General features: G+C 52.0%; 5 protein-coding genes across 5 annotated transcripts; 2 read left to right on the forward strand and 3 right to left on the reverse strand.

Annotated features, from left to right (window-relative positions):
• Window positions 1-377: 377 nt before the first annotated feature.
• On the reverse strand, window positions 378-2,348 carry N7479_005174 (uncharacterized protein; the record flags this gene model as incomplete). Its single annotated transcript, XM_057252871.1, has 5 exons — window positions 378-533; window positions 605-1,253; window positions 1,321-2,036; window positions 2,101-2,246; window positions 2,288-2,348. The coding sequence occupies 5 exons, from the start codon at window positions 2,346-2,348 to the stop codon at window positions 378-380; spliced, it is 1,728 nt and encodes a 575-aa protein (XP_057106733.1).
• Window positions 2,349-3,130: 782 nt separating this feature from the next.
• On the reverse strand, window positions 3,131-3,991 carry N7479_005175 (SDR family NAD(P)-dependent oxidoreductase; the record flags this gene model as incomplete). The annotated part of the gene is made up of 2 exons (XM_057252872.1): window positions 3,131-3,332; window positions 3,387-3,991. 2 exons carry the CDS (start codon window positions 3,989-3,991, stop codon window positions 3,131-3,133), a joined length of 807 nt encoding a protein of 268 aa, XP_057106734.1.
• A 433-nt stretch (window positions 3,992-4,424) lies between these two features.
• On the reverse strand, window positions 4,425-5,567 carry N7479_005176 (uncharacterized protein; the record flags this gene model as incomplete). Its single annotated transcript, XM_057252873.1, has 2 exons — window positions 4,425-5,169; window positions 5,224-5,567. The coding sequence occupies 2 exons, from the start codon at window positions 5,565-5,567 to the stop codon at window positions 4,425-4,427; spliced, it is 1,089 nt and encodes a 362-aa protein (XP_057106735.1).
• Window positions 5,568-5,612: 45 nt separating this feature from the next.
• N7479_005177 (uncharacterized protein) lies at window positions 5,613-5,955 on the forward strand (the record flags this gene model as incomplete). The annotated part of the gene is made up of 2 exons (XM_057252874.1): window positions 5,613-5,687; window positions 5,713-5,955. The coding sequence occupies 2 exons, from the start codon at window positions 5,613-5,615 to the stop codon at window positions 5,953-5,955; spliced, it is 318 nt and encodes a 105-aa protein (XP_057106736.1).
• Window positions 5,956-6,090: 135 nt separating this feature from the next.
• On the forward strand, window positions 6,091-13,604 carry N7479_005178 (polyketide synthase-nonribosomal peptide synthetase; the record flags this gene model as incomplete). The annotated part of the gene is made up of 9 exons (XM_057252875.1): window positions 6,091-6,160; window positions 6,214-6,576; window positions 6,626-7,046; window positions 7,113-7,335; window positions 7,385-7,508; window positions 7,566-8,029; window positions 8,095-9,369; window positions 9,434-12,334; window positions 12,405-13,604. The coding sequence occupies 9 exons, from the start codon at window positions 6,091-6,093 to the stop codon at window positions 13,602-13,604; spliced, it is 7,041 nt and encodes a 2,346-aa protein (XP_057106737.1).
• Between the last annotated feature and the right edge of the window lie 723 nt (window positions 13,605-14,327).

The raw sequence follows: 14,327 nt of genomic DNA on the forward strand, positions 1-14,327 counted from the left end.
TTTAATTAATAATAGAAGTTAGTACAGGAACAAGCTCCATAGTATCAAATTATAAATACATCCGGTTCGATATTTAACTAAGAGTGGATATAATTTTTTAGTAAGCTTGTTGATGATGAGGTAGTGCGGGTGGAACTTAGCAACATTTTAATTGTATATACTATAATTCCGAGCGGGGGTGCGGCGTTCAAGGAATCGCTACGCCTATTATTGATTTATTTCAATCGAGACGTGCTGTACTTAAGTATGTATAGGACTGTATAAAAATTTCTATCATAGTGTAGCAGGTTGCGCAGCAATAGCAAGTTGAAAGAAAAGAAAGAAATGACCCTCCTTTCCCCCTCCCACTCCTTCGGCCTGGATCCCTTCTGAGCAGCTCATACGAGCTCTGATTTTCCCACCGTTCCTTTTGCGATATATTCATCAATAAACCCATCAAAGTCCTCGGGCTTGTACGGCTCCAATAGCTCAGCCACTGCGTTAGACTTGCGATGGCTGTTTAGGCCCAGGTCCCGGAATAATGTGTCGACGTACTATCAATGATAAAGAGGATATAAGTTGCGTCATCCCTGCCAAAAGGCCATGGGGTACGAAGAAAGCTTACCGGTAAAAAATCATAAAGCGAATATGGAAACTTGTGTCCTTGAGTCAAATACCTTTTCCGGGTCCAGGCGTTCCACAACGACACTTCCTGCGCCATCTCGTCTATATCAGGGACGTTCAAATCTCCAAGCAGGTACAGGATACTCCAAAAGGACTGCACCTCGGATAACAGAGGAGTCTGCACAGTGTGAATTTGGCCGAGAATTGCGAGGGATCTGTCGCCTTTCTGCGCCAGCGAGACTGGGATCGCACGACGGTAAAGCCGCCAATAGCGGTGAGAATTGAGCTTGGGCGTATATTTGAGGTTTGGCGGGACGGCGAGGAAGGGCAGACGTTGATCGACGGCCTTCTCCGCCTCCGCGTCGTATCGCTCCCATTCAACGCCATCATCATAAGAGGGAACAGCAGAAGAGTCCAGGGGAAGGCCCAGTTCCGCTTTGGTTGTGGTATCAAACATGCCGAAATGATCGCCCCAGCCTGTACATAAGACTAGGTAGTCCGTACGCAAGGTCTGGCCGGACTGAAGGGAGAGCTGGTCTCCCTTGATGGTCTCGATCGCATCACGAAGGACGGTGAGATTCGGACTGTGCAAAGTAGGCCAGAAGTCGGGGAGGGTGACGACTCCCAAACCCGAGTTTGCCCAAAAGACACTAGAGATATAAATAAGCACTGCCTCGGAAAACATGGAAGCAAAGGATCGATTATGTGGATGTTCACCTTTGCCGATCGATTTCGGGTCTCAGGCTCTCAACATGATCGCCTTTTGAGTAACCGGCATGGGCGTTGCTCAGATAGGTGAGAGTATCCCAGAACCGCCCGACACACCAGCGCCCTGGGGAAGTTCGTTGGAGAGCCCAGTACAAGGCGCCATTTGTGTTCAAGATCGAAGGGCTCAGATATGTCATGAGACGTGTCGAGGCCACCGCAATGGAGTTCATGAGACCCAGGACCTTGAATGGCAGAATTGCAAGAGGCCCTGCACCCTCGCGCCGAATGATCCAAGTCACCTTCTTGCCCATCGACAGGAGCAAGTAGACGGCATCGTAGGCAGATTTAGCGGCCCCAACTACTACCACACTTTCCACGGCCTCCTTCTGGAGCATAGGAAAAGAGCTTCCCAAGTCACGCGAGTGAATCACTGGTATCGACACGCTCCCTCCCTGGTACTCTGGCATGCGGGGGATGGAAGTGACGCCGGTGCAGACAAGCAGCTTCTCCGTTTCGATCACGTCATCCGAATCCTTGAACGTCAAACGCCATCCACCAGCACAACGAGCCGCGTGGCTGACGAATGTGTTGAAGCGAATGCGGCGCAACAAGTCGTGGTCCTCTGCGTACCGTTGAAGATAGTTATGGATCATGTCTCCAGTTACACTTTCGTCTTTGGCATTGCCTCCATTGGGTGGCATAGGTGTATCCGTGTAGTTAAACAGCTGTCAATGCATTTCAGATCATTGGTCAGGTACAAAGAAAGCAAAAGAAAGAAAGGCCACCTACCCCGAGCTTAACTTGGGCGACAAGGTTTGGATACACTCTATCTTGGCTCCAGACACCCCCAACGGTGCTATCGCTGTCGATGATGAGCAGGTTGGCCGCGGGCCGCAGACGAAGGTAGGTCCTAGCGGCGACCAGGCCATACCATCCTGTTCGATACCTCAGCCCAAGGCCAGAACTTGAACCTTACCATATACGATACCTGCACCAATGATAGCGACCTCGAAGTTCTCCGCCTTCTTTGGATGCATTTGTTGCGCCATTAAATGGACTATAGTGAAACACAAAGTGACGTGATCATGGGTGAAGCCAGCATGAGCCATCTATATAAGCATCTTTAAAAGACCAAGGATATAGATGGTATGTGGCTTTGAGGAGAGTGGAGACCATTCTCTCCGACCATGTATCACTAGGTAATCGGGATGTTCTAGACGGTCCACGGTGTCGTATATAGTAGCGGGAGGCGATCCCCGTCGGGCTCGGGAGACCCGGTCCGAGCTAGCGAGACCGGACAGTAGATGAGGATGCTACTATGTATACCGGATTCACCCTACAATCATATTCCAGGACTGATCGTGCTGTAAAGGAATGATATGGTGGCAGGGTAAATCTCTCAGTGTAAATTACATAAAGATGTGTGGTGAGATCAATGAATATGTATAGCTCTTGTCTCACGAAATATGACAAAATCCGCTATTTAAACAATCTGTGCGAATTTCCATAACTAATTGTACATACAATTTTGTATGGCATGCCGGAAACTGGTGTTATATGACATTTTCGTGTATGATATGTATCCACCTAGTAGTTCAATGTTGCATTTCGACATCCGGGTTCTTGTCCAACAGATGAAATTTATCGATATCATCGTACACCCTAGGTGCAATTAGGGGAAATGGTTGGTAGGGATATAGAAATTAGAAAGTAGGAGGAAAATTGGTGCGAAAGAAAACGTCGACGGTCTATAATTTCTGTACGTGATGATAGCTTTGAATGAAATTGGACTGTCATGGTATTCTTTCTTATCTGATCATCAACACATCCATCCCCCATCGATGGGAATGACCACTCCATTCACAAAGCTGCTCTGCTGGCTTAGCAAAAAGACCACCACATCGGCCACTTCCTCGGCATCACCCTTTCTTGCCAACGCCCCCGGATCACCCTGACCAAAGAGCTCGGTTGTCCCGGCGCAGGCTTCGATCTGACTGATCATCGGTGTGGTGATGATCCCCCTGTATCCCTCAATTACTTCTAGCCCTTCTCGCTCGGGGGCAGAAAAAACTTACGGAGCGATAGCATTCACACGAATAGCCCTCTTACCCTCTTCCTTGGCCACCGTCCTCGTCAATCCAACCACAGCATGCTTACTTGCCACGTATGGTCCGTTGTGTTCAACGCCCACTATTCCCGCAATACTGGCGGCATTGACAATACTTCCCCCATTCCGACCACTAGAGCCGGTTTGCATAGATGGCAACTCGGCCCGTAGGCAATTAAATGTGCCCCTGCAGTTGACATCCAACACGAATTCAAATTCGGACTCTGTCATGTTGCGCACGGCACCTACTTCTTGCCCAATGCTTTTTCCAAAGACACCCGCGAGATTGGCTGCCCCTGCGAGTGGTTGGTTGAAGTGGGTGGTGGTTCGGGCGACCCAACTCTGGCAGGCTTCTAAGGACCGGACATCGACGACAGTGGTGAGGACAGGGTGCAAGCTAACATCGCTGGGATAGAGTTGACGAATTTCCGTTGCAGCATCTGCCAGCCGGGTCTCGTTAAGATCCGCGAGAGAGAGGGGAGCCCCGTGTTGGGCGAGGAGTTTGGCCGTTGCGAGGCCAATGCCTGACGCCGCGCCAGTGATAGCGATGACTTTTCCTTGCAGGCTAGCCATAATAAATACAGGAATAATAACAAGAGTATACAATAGAACTACTTGTATTTCTCTCACACCCCTTTTCTAGGCAAATGTAGATTCCGTAAAGGATACCTTAGTTATAATATATAGGGGATAAACGGTAAGGATAAACGGTAAGGATACTAGTAAACAAAAGTACGTAGCCTCAGCATCCCTGCTTCTCTCCGGACCGAAAAGAATGCGCCAGTGATTTACGGAGTAGAGGTAATTTATGTAATATATTGCATCTCTATGTTACCGAGCCATTACAAATATTACTGTGTATTGAAAAGACGAAGCAGCTCCTTCCGTATGGATTTCCTCTTAGAGTGAACGCCCCTGTCTCATCGAGCAGTAAACCAGAAATATCCTACCGTTCACACCCTAACCTCCCCAAGACAAGACCCCCTGCTATTGACATCCTTGCAAACTACGAATATTTCTTAGCTCGGGATTGGTGCAGCCTAGCTTCCCTCACAAAAAGCGCCAACGAGACTGTGCCCCCCGGCCCGATGGTGATGGCCCCCGCCAAGAGCAACAGCCCCACCTTCGCACGGGAAACAAAACGGTGCTTGTCAAACGCGTGGCAGATCAGGACAAAGGCCCACGAGAGACTAGATAGTGCGATAATGATAAGATCATACTGCAAAAACAGCCAGGGTCCTCGGACCAGAATGCCGTCCGTTCCGGATGGCCCTGACAAGCCAGATGGCACGTACATGTGCCACAGGCTCATCTTTTCATCGGACAGCGCCTTGAGGATGACATAGGCATGTCCAACAGTGGAAGAGGCGGCGGCCAGCAGATACGAGCCTCGCACCCACAAGTACGACTGTTGCTGTGTCATCTCTCCGGTCCGCCAGAGACGACTAACTACGGCACCGAGACCCAATTGGATCCATGAGACCCACATGGGGTCAAGCTGCCATACGGCCAGGATGTATTGATGTTCAATGGCAGACCGACTCGCGGCACCCGTCCAGGTCGGTAGCATTCCGATCACTACCGGGACGACTGCCCCCAGGAGGAAGCCTATGGGGATGACGACGGCACCACGGATTCTCACCTCGCCCGTCGCGCGTGCTTGCAGGAGCCATTCCACATGGAGAGCATAGTACAGTGGCAGCGAGATGGCTGCCCCAAATGCTTGCCAAAGAAAGCCGAATATGACAGGCCTGGTGTGAATTAGCCTATGTCAAACGGGTGCGATGGACAGGAAAAAAACACACTGGGCAATCCAACGTGGCTTGGTGTCCACACGAAAGCTTTCCACATACAGCCAGATGAAGGCTGATTGCAGTGTCGAGTAGGCATCAAGCAAGAAATACTGATAGCCTGAAGTGTGACCGTTGGTGCCGTAGAAGAAAAAGGCCACGAGGAGAGCGATTGGAAGGTCAACGAGAGGAATCCCTGTGTATTTGGTCTGTAGTGGGATATCGTCGGTCAGCCATCCATGATACACGGCTAGCAAGAGTGCTTTCACCGTGCCATTCCAGACACTGATGCCCCAGAGAAGGAGGGCCGCAAGTAAAGCCAGACCGCGAAAGTAGAGCCGAAGAGCTTGAAGGTCCATAGTCAATTCAGAGCGGGGTAGTTGACTCTCCCATCAGTACTCATGATGCATCTCGCCTCATTTGAAGACCCGACCGATTCGCCACTGCACTCGCAATTGGTGGGCTGGACGGGCCGCGATGTCCGCCAGCAACGATCAAGCTTAGTCTGACGAAGGCAATCCTCTCGGTAAATACGGACCGAATGTCTGTGCGAGATTCACCTTCAAAAACTCCTCAGAGGGCCGTCAGGGCCGATCAGATGCTGGCATCCCGAGGAGATGCCATCGTAATCCGTCAGAGTGCGAATCTTCCGGTGGTGTTGGGATGGAGCCGCTGCAGGGCTTCGCACAGGCACTCCGGAGACAGTTCCATCGTCTAATAGATATGTTGAAGATTTTCTCGATATGAATATACAGTCCATCATCACCCAAAATACCATATCTTGGGTTCATATATCTCCTTTGGCACATTCAATTAGACATATATCGAAAGTTGTGTGATAACATCATCTGCATTGCCCTAACTATACAGATAGTCTTCAAGATGCCTCACCGCACGCAAAGCCCACCTGGCGATGACCCTATGCTGGAGCCGATTGCCATCTGTGGCATGGGTAAGCAGACTCCGAACTCCTTGATGTGCTTTCCAGATCTGACATTATCACAGCGTGTCGCCTGCCCGGTGCAGTTGATTCACCCTCGTCTCTGTGGGAGATGCTCGTTAAGAAAGGATCAGGACAGACTCCCAAAGTTCCCGAGTCTCGTTTCAACATCGATGCACATTTCCACTCCAACCTGGAGCGACCCGGTTCCTTCAATGTCTTGGGGGGTTATTTCTTGGATGGCCGGCCTGAGGATTTCGATCCGACAGCGTTCAACATGACACCGATCGAAGCGCAGTGGCTGGATCCGCAGCAGAGGAAAATTCTCGAAGTTACGTATGAATGTCTGGAGAATGCTGGCATGTCACTGGAATCTGTTTCTGGTTCCAATACCGCGGTGTTTGTGGGATCATTTACCTCAGACTACCGTAAGTGGACTCTCCTTAGATCCCGGAAGACTAGCCTAACCAGTGACAGAACAAATGTCGATCCGTGACCCTGACTTTCGTCACAACTATGCGGCGACGGGCGTTGATCCTGGCATTATCAGCAACCGCGTTGGCAATACCTTCAATTTGAAGGGGCCTAGCTTCACAATCAATACCGCCTGCTCTTCCTCGATCTACGCCATCCATAACGCCAGTAACGCCCTCCGCGCACGCGACTGTGATGCTGCCATTGTAGCTGGTGTCAATCTGATCCTGACGGTCGACCAACATATGAATACCGCCAAACTAGGTATCTTGTCTCCTACCTCGACATGCCACACCTTTGACGCATCTGCCGATGGGTATGGCCGTGCCGAAGGAGCAGGTGCACTCTACCTGAAGCGCCTACGGGATGCCATCCGTGATGGAGACCCTGTGCGTGGGGTGATCCGAGCCACTGCTGTCAACACGTAAACACACACTCCTTCCTACGCAATTGCATGCCCTTCTCAGAGGCTGATATATTTAAAACATAGGAACGGAAAAGTTGAGGGAATGGGCATCACCCATCCCAGTGCCAAGGGTCAGGAGTCGGTCGTCCGCATGGCTTACGAAAAGGCCGGGTTGCATCCCAATCTCACGGCCTATGCGGAGTTGCACGGCACCGGCACGCCAGTGGGCGATCCGATTGAAGTTAAGGCAATTGCAAATGCCATGAATGATACTAGATCCCCAGAGAAGCCGCTTATTGTGGGAGCTGTAAGCGTATTCCAGCAGATGAACCTCATCCTCTACTAATCACCTCTAGGTCAAACCGAATATCGGACACAGTGAAGCGGCAAGTGGAATCTTCGCCGTGATGAAAGCCGCCATGATGACAGAAGCTGGTGTTATCCCGGGCGTTGCCCATTTTGAACGGTTGAACCCAGCTAGTAGGTTTCTCCCGTGGACATTTTCAGTTGATATGGTTTTGCTAATAGATATGGCAGTTCACGAGGAGGAATGGAACGTCAAAGTCAACGCCGATACCAGGCCCTGGCCTGAGGACTTTAACATCCGCAGAGCCAGTGTCTCCTCCTTTGGATACGGTGGCACCAATGGCCACGTTATCGTCGAGTCGGTTGAGACTCTCTACCCGTGGTATCAGCATGCCCACCCCAAGCGAGATGCCCCCTACACCCGATCGCACTCACGGCCCTTCCTGCTGTGCTTTTCTGCCCATGACAAAGCCACTCTCTCGCGCAATTTCTCGGCTATTAGCAAGGTTGCCGGCGATTACTATTTGACTGACCTTGCATACACCCTCAATATGACCCGGACCCGCTGGGGACATCGGGGCTTCGCCATCGGCCGCGAAGACCAAGCACCTGCGGTCTTCGACTCTTCCGCCTTGCAGTCAGGCGTTGCTTTCCCGACAGTTCCAGAGATAGGCTTTCTCTTCACCGGCCAAGGTGTAAGTTATATATTCCATCATTCGTTCTGACTAAGTGGACCTCGTGCTGACGGAAGTTGTCATAGGCGCAATGGGCCGGAATGGGACAGACGGCCCTGAGAGAGTTCCCTTCGTTCCGTCGCACGGTACAGAGGCTAGACGACGTACTTGCACGACTTGACCCACCCCCGTCGTTCAGTCTGGATACTATGCTTCTCGGCGACCTGGAGACAATTTCGAAGACCATTAACGAGGCTGAAGTGGCCCAGCCCCTCTGTACCGCTGTCCAAATTGCTCTGGTAGACTTGTTCGCAGAGTGGAACATTACCCCATCCGTCAGTGTTGGACACTCGTCCGGCGAGATTGCAGCGGCGTACGCAGCAGGCCTCATTTCTGCACCGGAGGCAATGCTTGCCGCCTACTGTCGTGGCCGCTCGGTCAAGGATAATTCTGCGCATGGATCGATGTTGGCTGTTGGGCTAGGTGCGGAAGAGGTGGCAGAGTATCTGGCCTCCTACGCCCCAGAGGAAGTTTGCATTGCCTGCGAAAATTCTCCCAGCAGCGTCACTCTGAGTGGATTACCCGCTTATGTGAACCAGCTCAAAGAGCAGCTCGATGCTTCAAAGGTTTTTGCACGGGAATTGAAGACGGGACGAGCCTATCATTCTCCTCATATGGCGTCCGTGGGTGCCGCCTATGACCAGTTGCTCCCGCAGGCCTTGGCCAGACTCGATGACGATGACCTGTCATGGCGCCGGCCCCGAACTCCCATGGTCTCTTCTGTGACAGGCAGAGTGATTGATGTTGAGACAGACTCTCTTCCTCCTTCGTACTGGAGCGAGAATCTGCGTTCACGAGTTCTATTTAACACAGCCGTCCAGGTGCTTGGCTCGAACCCAGCCTTCAAGGGGGTTAAATCCGTGATAGAAATCGGGCCTCACTCGGCCTTGTCCGGGCCCTTCAAGCAGATCTGCATCGCCAACAAATTCGATCAACACCGCTACGTTCCGTCCCTGGTGCGGAACAAGAATGACGTCGACCAGCTGCTTTCCGTCGCCGGAGCATTGTTCATTGCCAACTATCCTGTCGACCTGGAGGCGGTCAATTTCGTGGAGAACAGCAAGACTGATTTGAGTTTCCGCAAGCCCAAGTCCCACCGATTCTTGGTTGACCTGCCGCCGTATCAGTGGAACTACGAGAAGCGGTACTGGGCGGAACCCAGAGCCAGTGCTGAACAGCGCAGTCTGACACACCCCCGCCATGATCTCTTGGGCAGCAAAATATCAGGTTTATCCAGTCATTCTCGTGTGTGGCGAAATGTGCTACGGGACCGTGACATCCCCTGGCTGAAAGACCACGCGGTAAGCTCTTTTTTTGCTCTTCACCTAAGTATCCCATTCGTTCATCTACTAACATTTTCTCCAGTTGGGAGGTACAACGATTTTCCCTGCTGCTGGTCACATGTCGCTTGCCGTGGAGGCCTTGCGACAGATATCTGAGACCGAAGGCTTGCCCTTCGAAGAAGTCCTTCTGCGGGATGTTGATATCAGCACGGCGCTGGTGGTGCCCGATACGGATTCCGGGGTCGAAGTCCAGCTGCGCCTGGATCTCTTGCCACAACAGGCGTCAGACATCAGCACCTGGTATTCTTTCTCCGTCGAGTCGCTTTCCGAGGGGGATTGGGTCTCTCACTGTCGGGGAAGAATATCCTCAAGCCATAATAGCCAGCTAGGGACCACGAATGATAACAACAGTCCTCAGCCGTCCCCGGTTGATAGTGCCCGACTCACCCAACGTGTCCCTGGCAAACGATGGTACGAGGCGTTCCATCGGGTTGGTTTCAATTACGGCCCAACTTTCCAGCAGCTGGGACAAGTCCGGACCGATCGCGGGTACCATGAAGCAGAGGGAGAGGTGATGGTCCTGGAGCATTCGGGTGTGATGCAGGATGAGTCAAGATACGTGATCCATCCGTCGACCATTGACGCTTGCCTCCAACTGATCATCATCTCCATCCACGGGGGCAAGCACAAGGAGATGCCCTGGGGCGTCGTGCCCATACGCATGGAGGAGGTCACTCTCCGGTTCCCCGGTGGGGACGAGGGATCTCATGGCAGCGCCGTCGCCTGGACGGACAGTTTCGAGGGACGGTATTTCAACACCCACACCCAGTTGATGGGTAAAAGTGGCAAGTTGCTGGTCGATGTCAAAAGCCTGCGCTGTGTCGCGTATGAGGCTGCAGTCCCCGCAGATGCATCAAACAACACCGCCGACCCAGCGCCCTTTTCTACCGTGTCGTGGAAGCCAGACATTCTGACTCTCAGTCCATCGTCTTATTCACAGTTGTGGCCCGGCGATACAACCGAAGCCCAGAAACTTGGTACCGTTGTGGAACTAATCAATCATCGCAAACCCATTGCTGCAGTTCTTCTCTGCGGACAGCCCACGCAGAAAATTATCGACGCTGTCTCATCTGCTGTACCCAAGAGCACCCTAATTGTCGTGGCCAGCCCTGGTGAATCCAAAGCAGAGAACGACGACGACGATCGCGTGATCACCAAAGCATTGCCGGAAAACCCTCAGGACTGGAATGAAGCCGTTGGCGGTCCTTATGAGCTTGTTCTCGCAGATGAAAGTGTGCTTCATGGCCAAACTGCTGTGAATTCCCTAGTCAAGGAAGGGGGATGGCTCATCCACTCCGTGCCAGGTGATTGGTCTACCGCCAATGGCGTGGTTGAAGAGAAAACTCTTCACCGCATCATAGATCTAGCTTTCGTGGATCCAGAGAAAGGAACTCGGCATATTAAGCTTATCTCAACCGACCCCAACCTGGTCGCAGTGCCGGATAACCAGGCGCTAGATATTACAGTACTGCGCGACGCCGGTCAGGCTGAGGATGAATCGCTGGTCGCCTCTCTTGTAGAGGCGGGACATGCAGTGCAGAACAAAACGCTGGACAACTTCGATCGCCAAGCTACTAATGGCGTCGTCCTAATCAACGACAGCACTGGTAGTCTGCTGGATTCTCTTAATGACCGCTCCTTCGAAAACCTCAAGTCCTTGCTGGGCGCCAGCCTGCCCATCGTTTGGTTGACCAAAGGCGTGAGGCAAGGCGCTTCCGTCCACGGAGGAAGTGTCCAAGGGTTCCTGCGCGTTATCCGGTCAGAACAGGCTGCGGCACGAATTGTGCTCTTGGATGCTGACGAGGTGGAGGATGTTAGTGATGCCATTGTAGGTGCTCTCAGAGACGTCCCAACGAAAGACTCGGGCAAGGACACGGAATTCTGGCTACACCAAGGAACGCTGCATATTTCTCGCGTGCGTCCGAACGGCCTCTTAAATACCGAATGGGCGCCCTCTTCCTCCAGCCCTGCGCAAATGAAGCCATTGCCGGAAGGAGTGCACTTGAACTGCACGTTGGTGGATGGCCAACTCACATTCACGCACGAACAGGATCAGCTATCTGAGCTCTACCCTGATGAGGTTTCCATTCAAGTCACGGCTACCGAGCTGCAGGCTGTCCCTGGTGCGCCCATCGTGGTTTCTGGTACGGTTCTCCGACATGGTTCATCGGTCAATGAGAGTCTTGTGGGTCAGCAAGTCATCACATTTGCGACTGAACAATTCCCAACCATTGTGCGGACAGCCATCTATACGCCCCTGGACACGGCTGTTGGCGATCTAGCGACTCTCGCTGCCAACGTGTCAGCACTATCCAAGGTGGTTAACACCTGCCTGGTGACAGCAAGAATCCGCAATGGCGATCGGATTCTAGCTCTTCCTGGTCCAGCCACCACGTTGCATGCCCTTGTCCGAGTGGCCAAGGCTCTACAGTGGGACTTGCGACTCGTCGCAAGGTCCCAATCCGAGCAACGAGAATACATCACGAAGCTCAACTTAGACAGCGACAAGATCTTGCTGTCGACCGACTGGAAGGCCATCAGCGCCAACCTCCGCTCGGAGAACGGAAGATCCATAATTATCGCTCATGATTTCTCCACTCTGAGCCAGGAAGTATGGAGACATGTTCCCTCGCATGCACTGTTTATTTTGAACGAGGCCTCCCTGGGTTCAGCACCAGATGCCCTGCCTTTCACACGTGGTGCTTCCTTCGTCCCGACCAAAATCAATACCTCAGACTCAGTCGCTGCCTCTGAGCTCCTTAAGCAGGCTCTGAATCTTCTCAGGGATCACACTGAGGTCGCAGGCGATATAGCAGCCGTTCACGATATCAGCTATGCGGGTCAAGTCAATGAGCTTGTCCGCGATCTGCCCGCTGGGAAGATCGGTGTCTTCCATTACCGTTACAATGAAAGCCAGGTAAAGGTATGTGATGCGTTCCCCATATGTGTATTTATTTCCCTCTGCAGCTTTGGAACTGACGTCGCGAGTGTAGATAAAACCCGAAGCACAGCGTTTGACGTTCTCCCCCGATGCCAGTTACCTTCTCGTGGGCTGTCTCGGTGGATTAGGTCGAAGTTTGACTCTTTTCATGATGGAGCGCGGCGCCAGGAACTTCGCATTCATCTCCCGCTCCGGCATTGACAAACCGGAAGCCGCACATATTGTCAATTTGCTCAAGACCGCAGGCGCTTCCGTCCAAGTCTTCCGCGCGGATGCGGCTTCTGAGCTAGACGTGGCCCGGATTGTACAAGAGGTGAGCGCGGAGCGTCCGATCCGTGGCGTGGTTCACGCTGCTATGGTTCTCAGGGACGGAGTCTTTGAGAAAATGGATTATCAGGGCTTCCAAGCTGCGATCGAGCCTAAAGTGCGCGGCGCCCTGAGTCTATCCAAGGCCCTTCAGGGTGTCGATCTCGACTTCTTTGTCATGACGAGCTCCATCTCCGCCACGCTAGGCAACCCCGGCCAGAGCAACTACAGTGCTGCGAACAGCTTCCTGGACACCCTAGCATGGCAACATCGACTCCAGAACCGTGCAGGCGTCTCCTTGGTGCTGCCCATGGTGCTGGACGTGGGTGTTGTCGCGGAGAACGCTGCCATCGAGACCTCCCTCTTAAGGAAGGGTATGTACGGCGTTGACGAACAAGAGATGCTTCGTGGGTTTGAGGTCGCCATGTCTCGTCCCATCGCGCGTGATGAGGCTACTCTTCGTGAAATTGGCGATACACAGATCATTCTAGGTCTAGAACCAGCCGAGCTGGCCAAGGCAGTCGACTCCGACCAAACCGCCGACGCATACTGGTATCAGGATGCACGTTTTGCCCACCTTCGAGCTGTAGTTGAGGCAATCAACCAGGCGTCGTCGTCTTCCACCAAGTCCGGGGCGAGCGGCTTGCCCAGCCTCCTGAAGAGTGTCACGTCTGGTTCGCCGGACGATATTATCGCTGTTATCGCGCTGTACATCGCCAAACGTGTAGGCAGTATTTTGCTCATTTCCGTGGAGGACTTCGAGCTGAATGGACCATCGATTGCGAGCTATGGTCTGGATAGTATGATTGGCGCCGAGATGCGAAATTGGCTCTTCAGGGAATTCGGGCTGGATTATTCATTCCAGAACTTATTGTCTCCTTCGCTGACTTTCAATGGGTTAGCAGGTGTCGTTGGAAGGCAATCGGGCATTTTGGCAGAGGAGTGATTTCAACATTCTCCTTTCTCTTATTATTTGATAATTCTATATTAGAACTGTTATAAGAAGGCCGTGGTCCATGCATTGTTGATGATTACTACTCCGTACTACTACCAGCCTTGGAATTGTTAGCTGGCCATATAGTTCATTCATATATATCAGCGTTATCAAGTGTTTTAGGCGTAGAGTAGGCCTCGCCCTTACCTGTACAGAGTACATAAGGGTCGGTTCTCTTTAGATTTTGGCAGAGCCATCCGACCTAGGCCTTAACACGTGCTGCAGCTTAGCCCTATACTGCGGTGCTACAGTATCACTACTACTACACGATAAATAGACTGCGCTAAAGCCTCAAGACTGCAAATAGTATGAACTATCATAATTTGGAGGGCCCTACTAGACTCTAAAGTAGAGTAATATTCGGGTCGGAGTGTGGAGTGTTCGCACCTATATACTATAACGCGGGGACGTGTGCCGGTAAATTATGATAGTCGCAATTTGTGCTTAGCATGGAAATAAGTCTCTCTGATATACCTCTCAAAGCTATCTTTATGCTATAGGTTGGAGCCTGGCAAACTAAGCATTCCGTCTCAACGCTTTTGATGACTACGATACTCGATGGTGTATATAATCACTCATCTTTCTACTTACAAGGGTTCTACCAGGAGGACTGATAATGTAATATTTCTTGTCAGCGGCACTGAGATATTATCCTATCGAATAGTATCCTCTCGG

The sequence above is a fragment of the Penicillium vulpinum genome (genome assembly GCF_028829585.1).
Source record: "Penicillium vulpinum strain IBT 29486 chromosome Unknown utg000003l_segment0_segment0, whole genome shotgun sequence".
In the NCBI taxonomy this organism is placed as follows: Eukaryota; Fungi; Ascomycota; class Eurotiomycetes; order Eurotiales; family Aspergillaceae; genus Penicillium; species Penicillium vulpinum.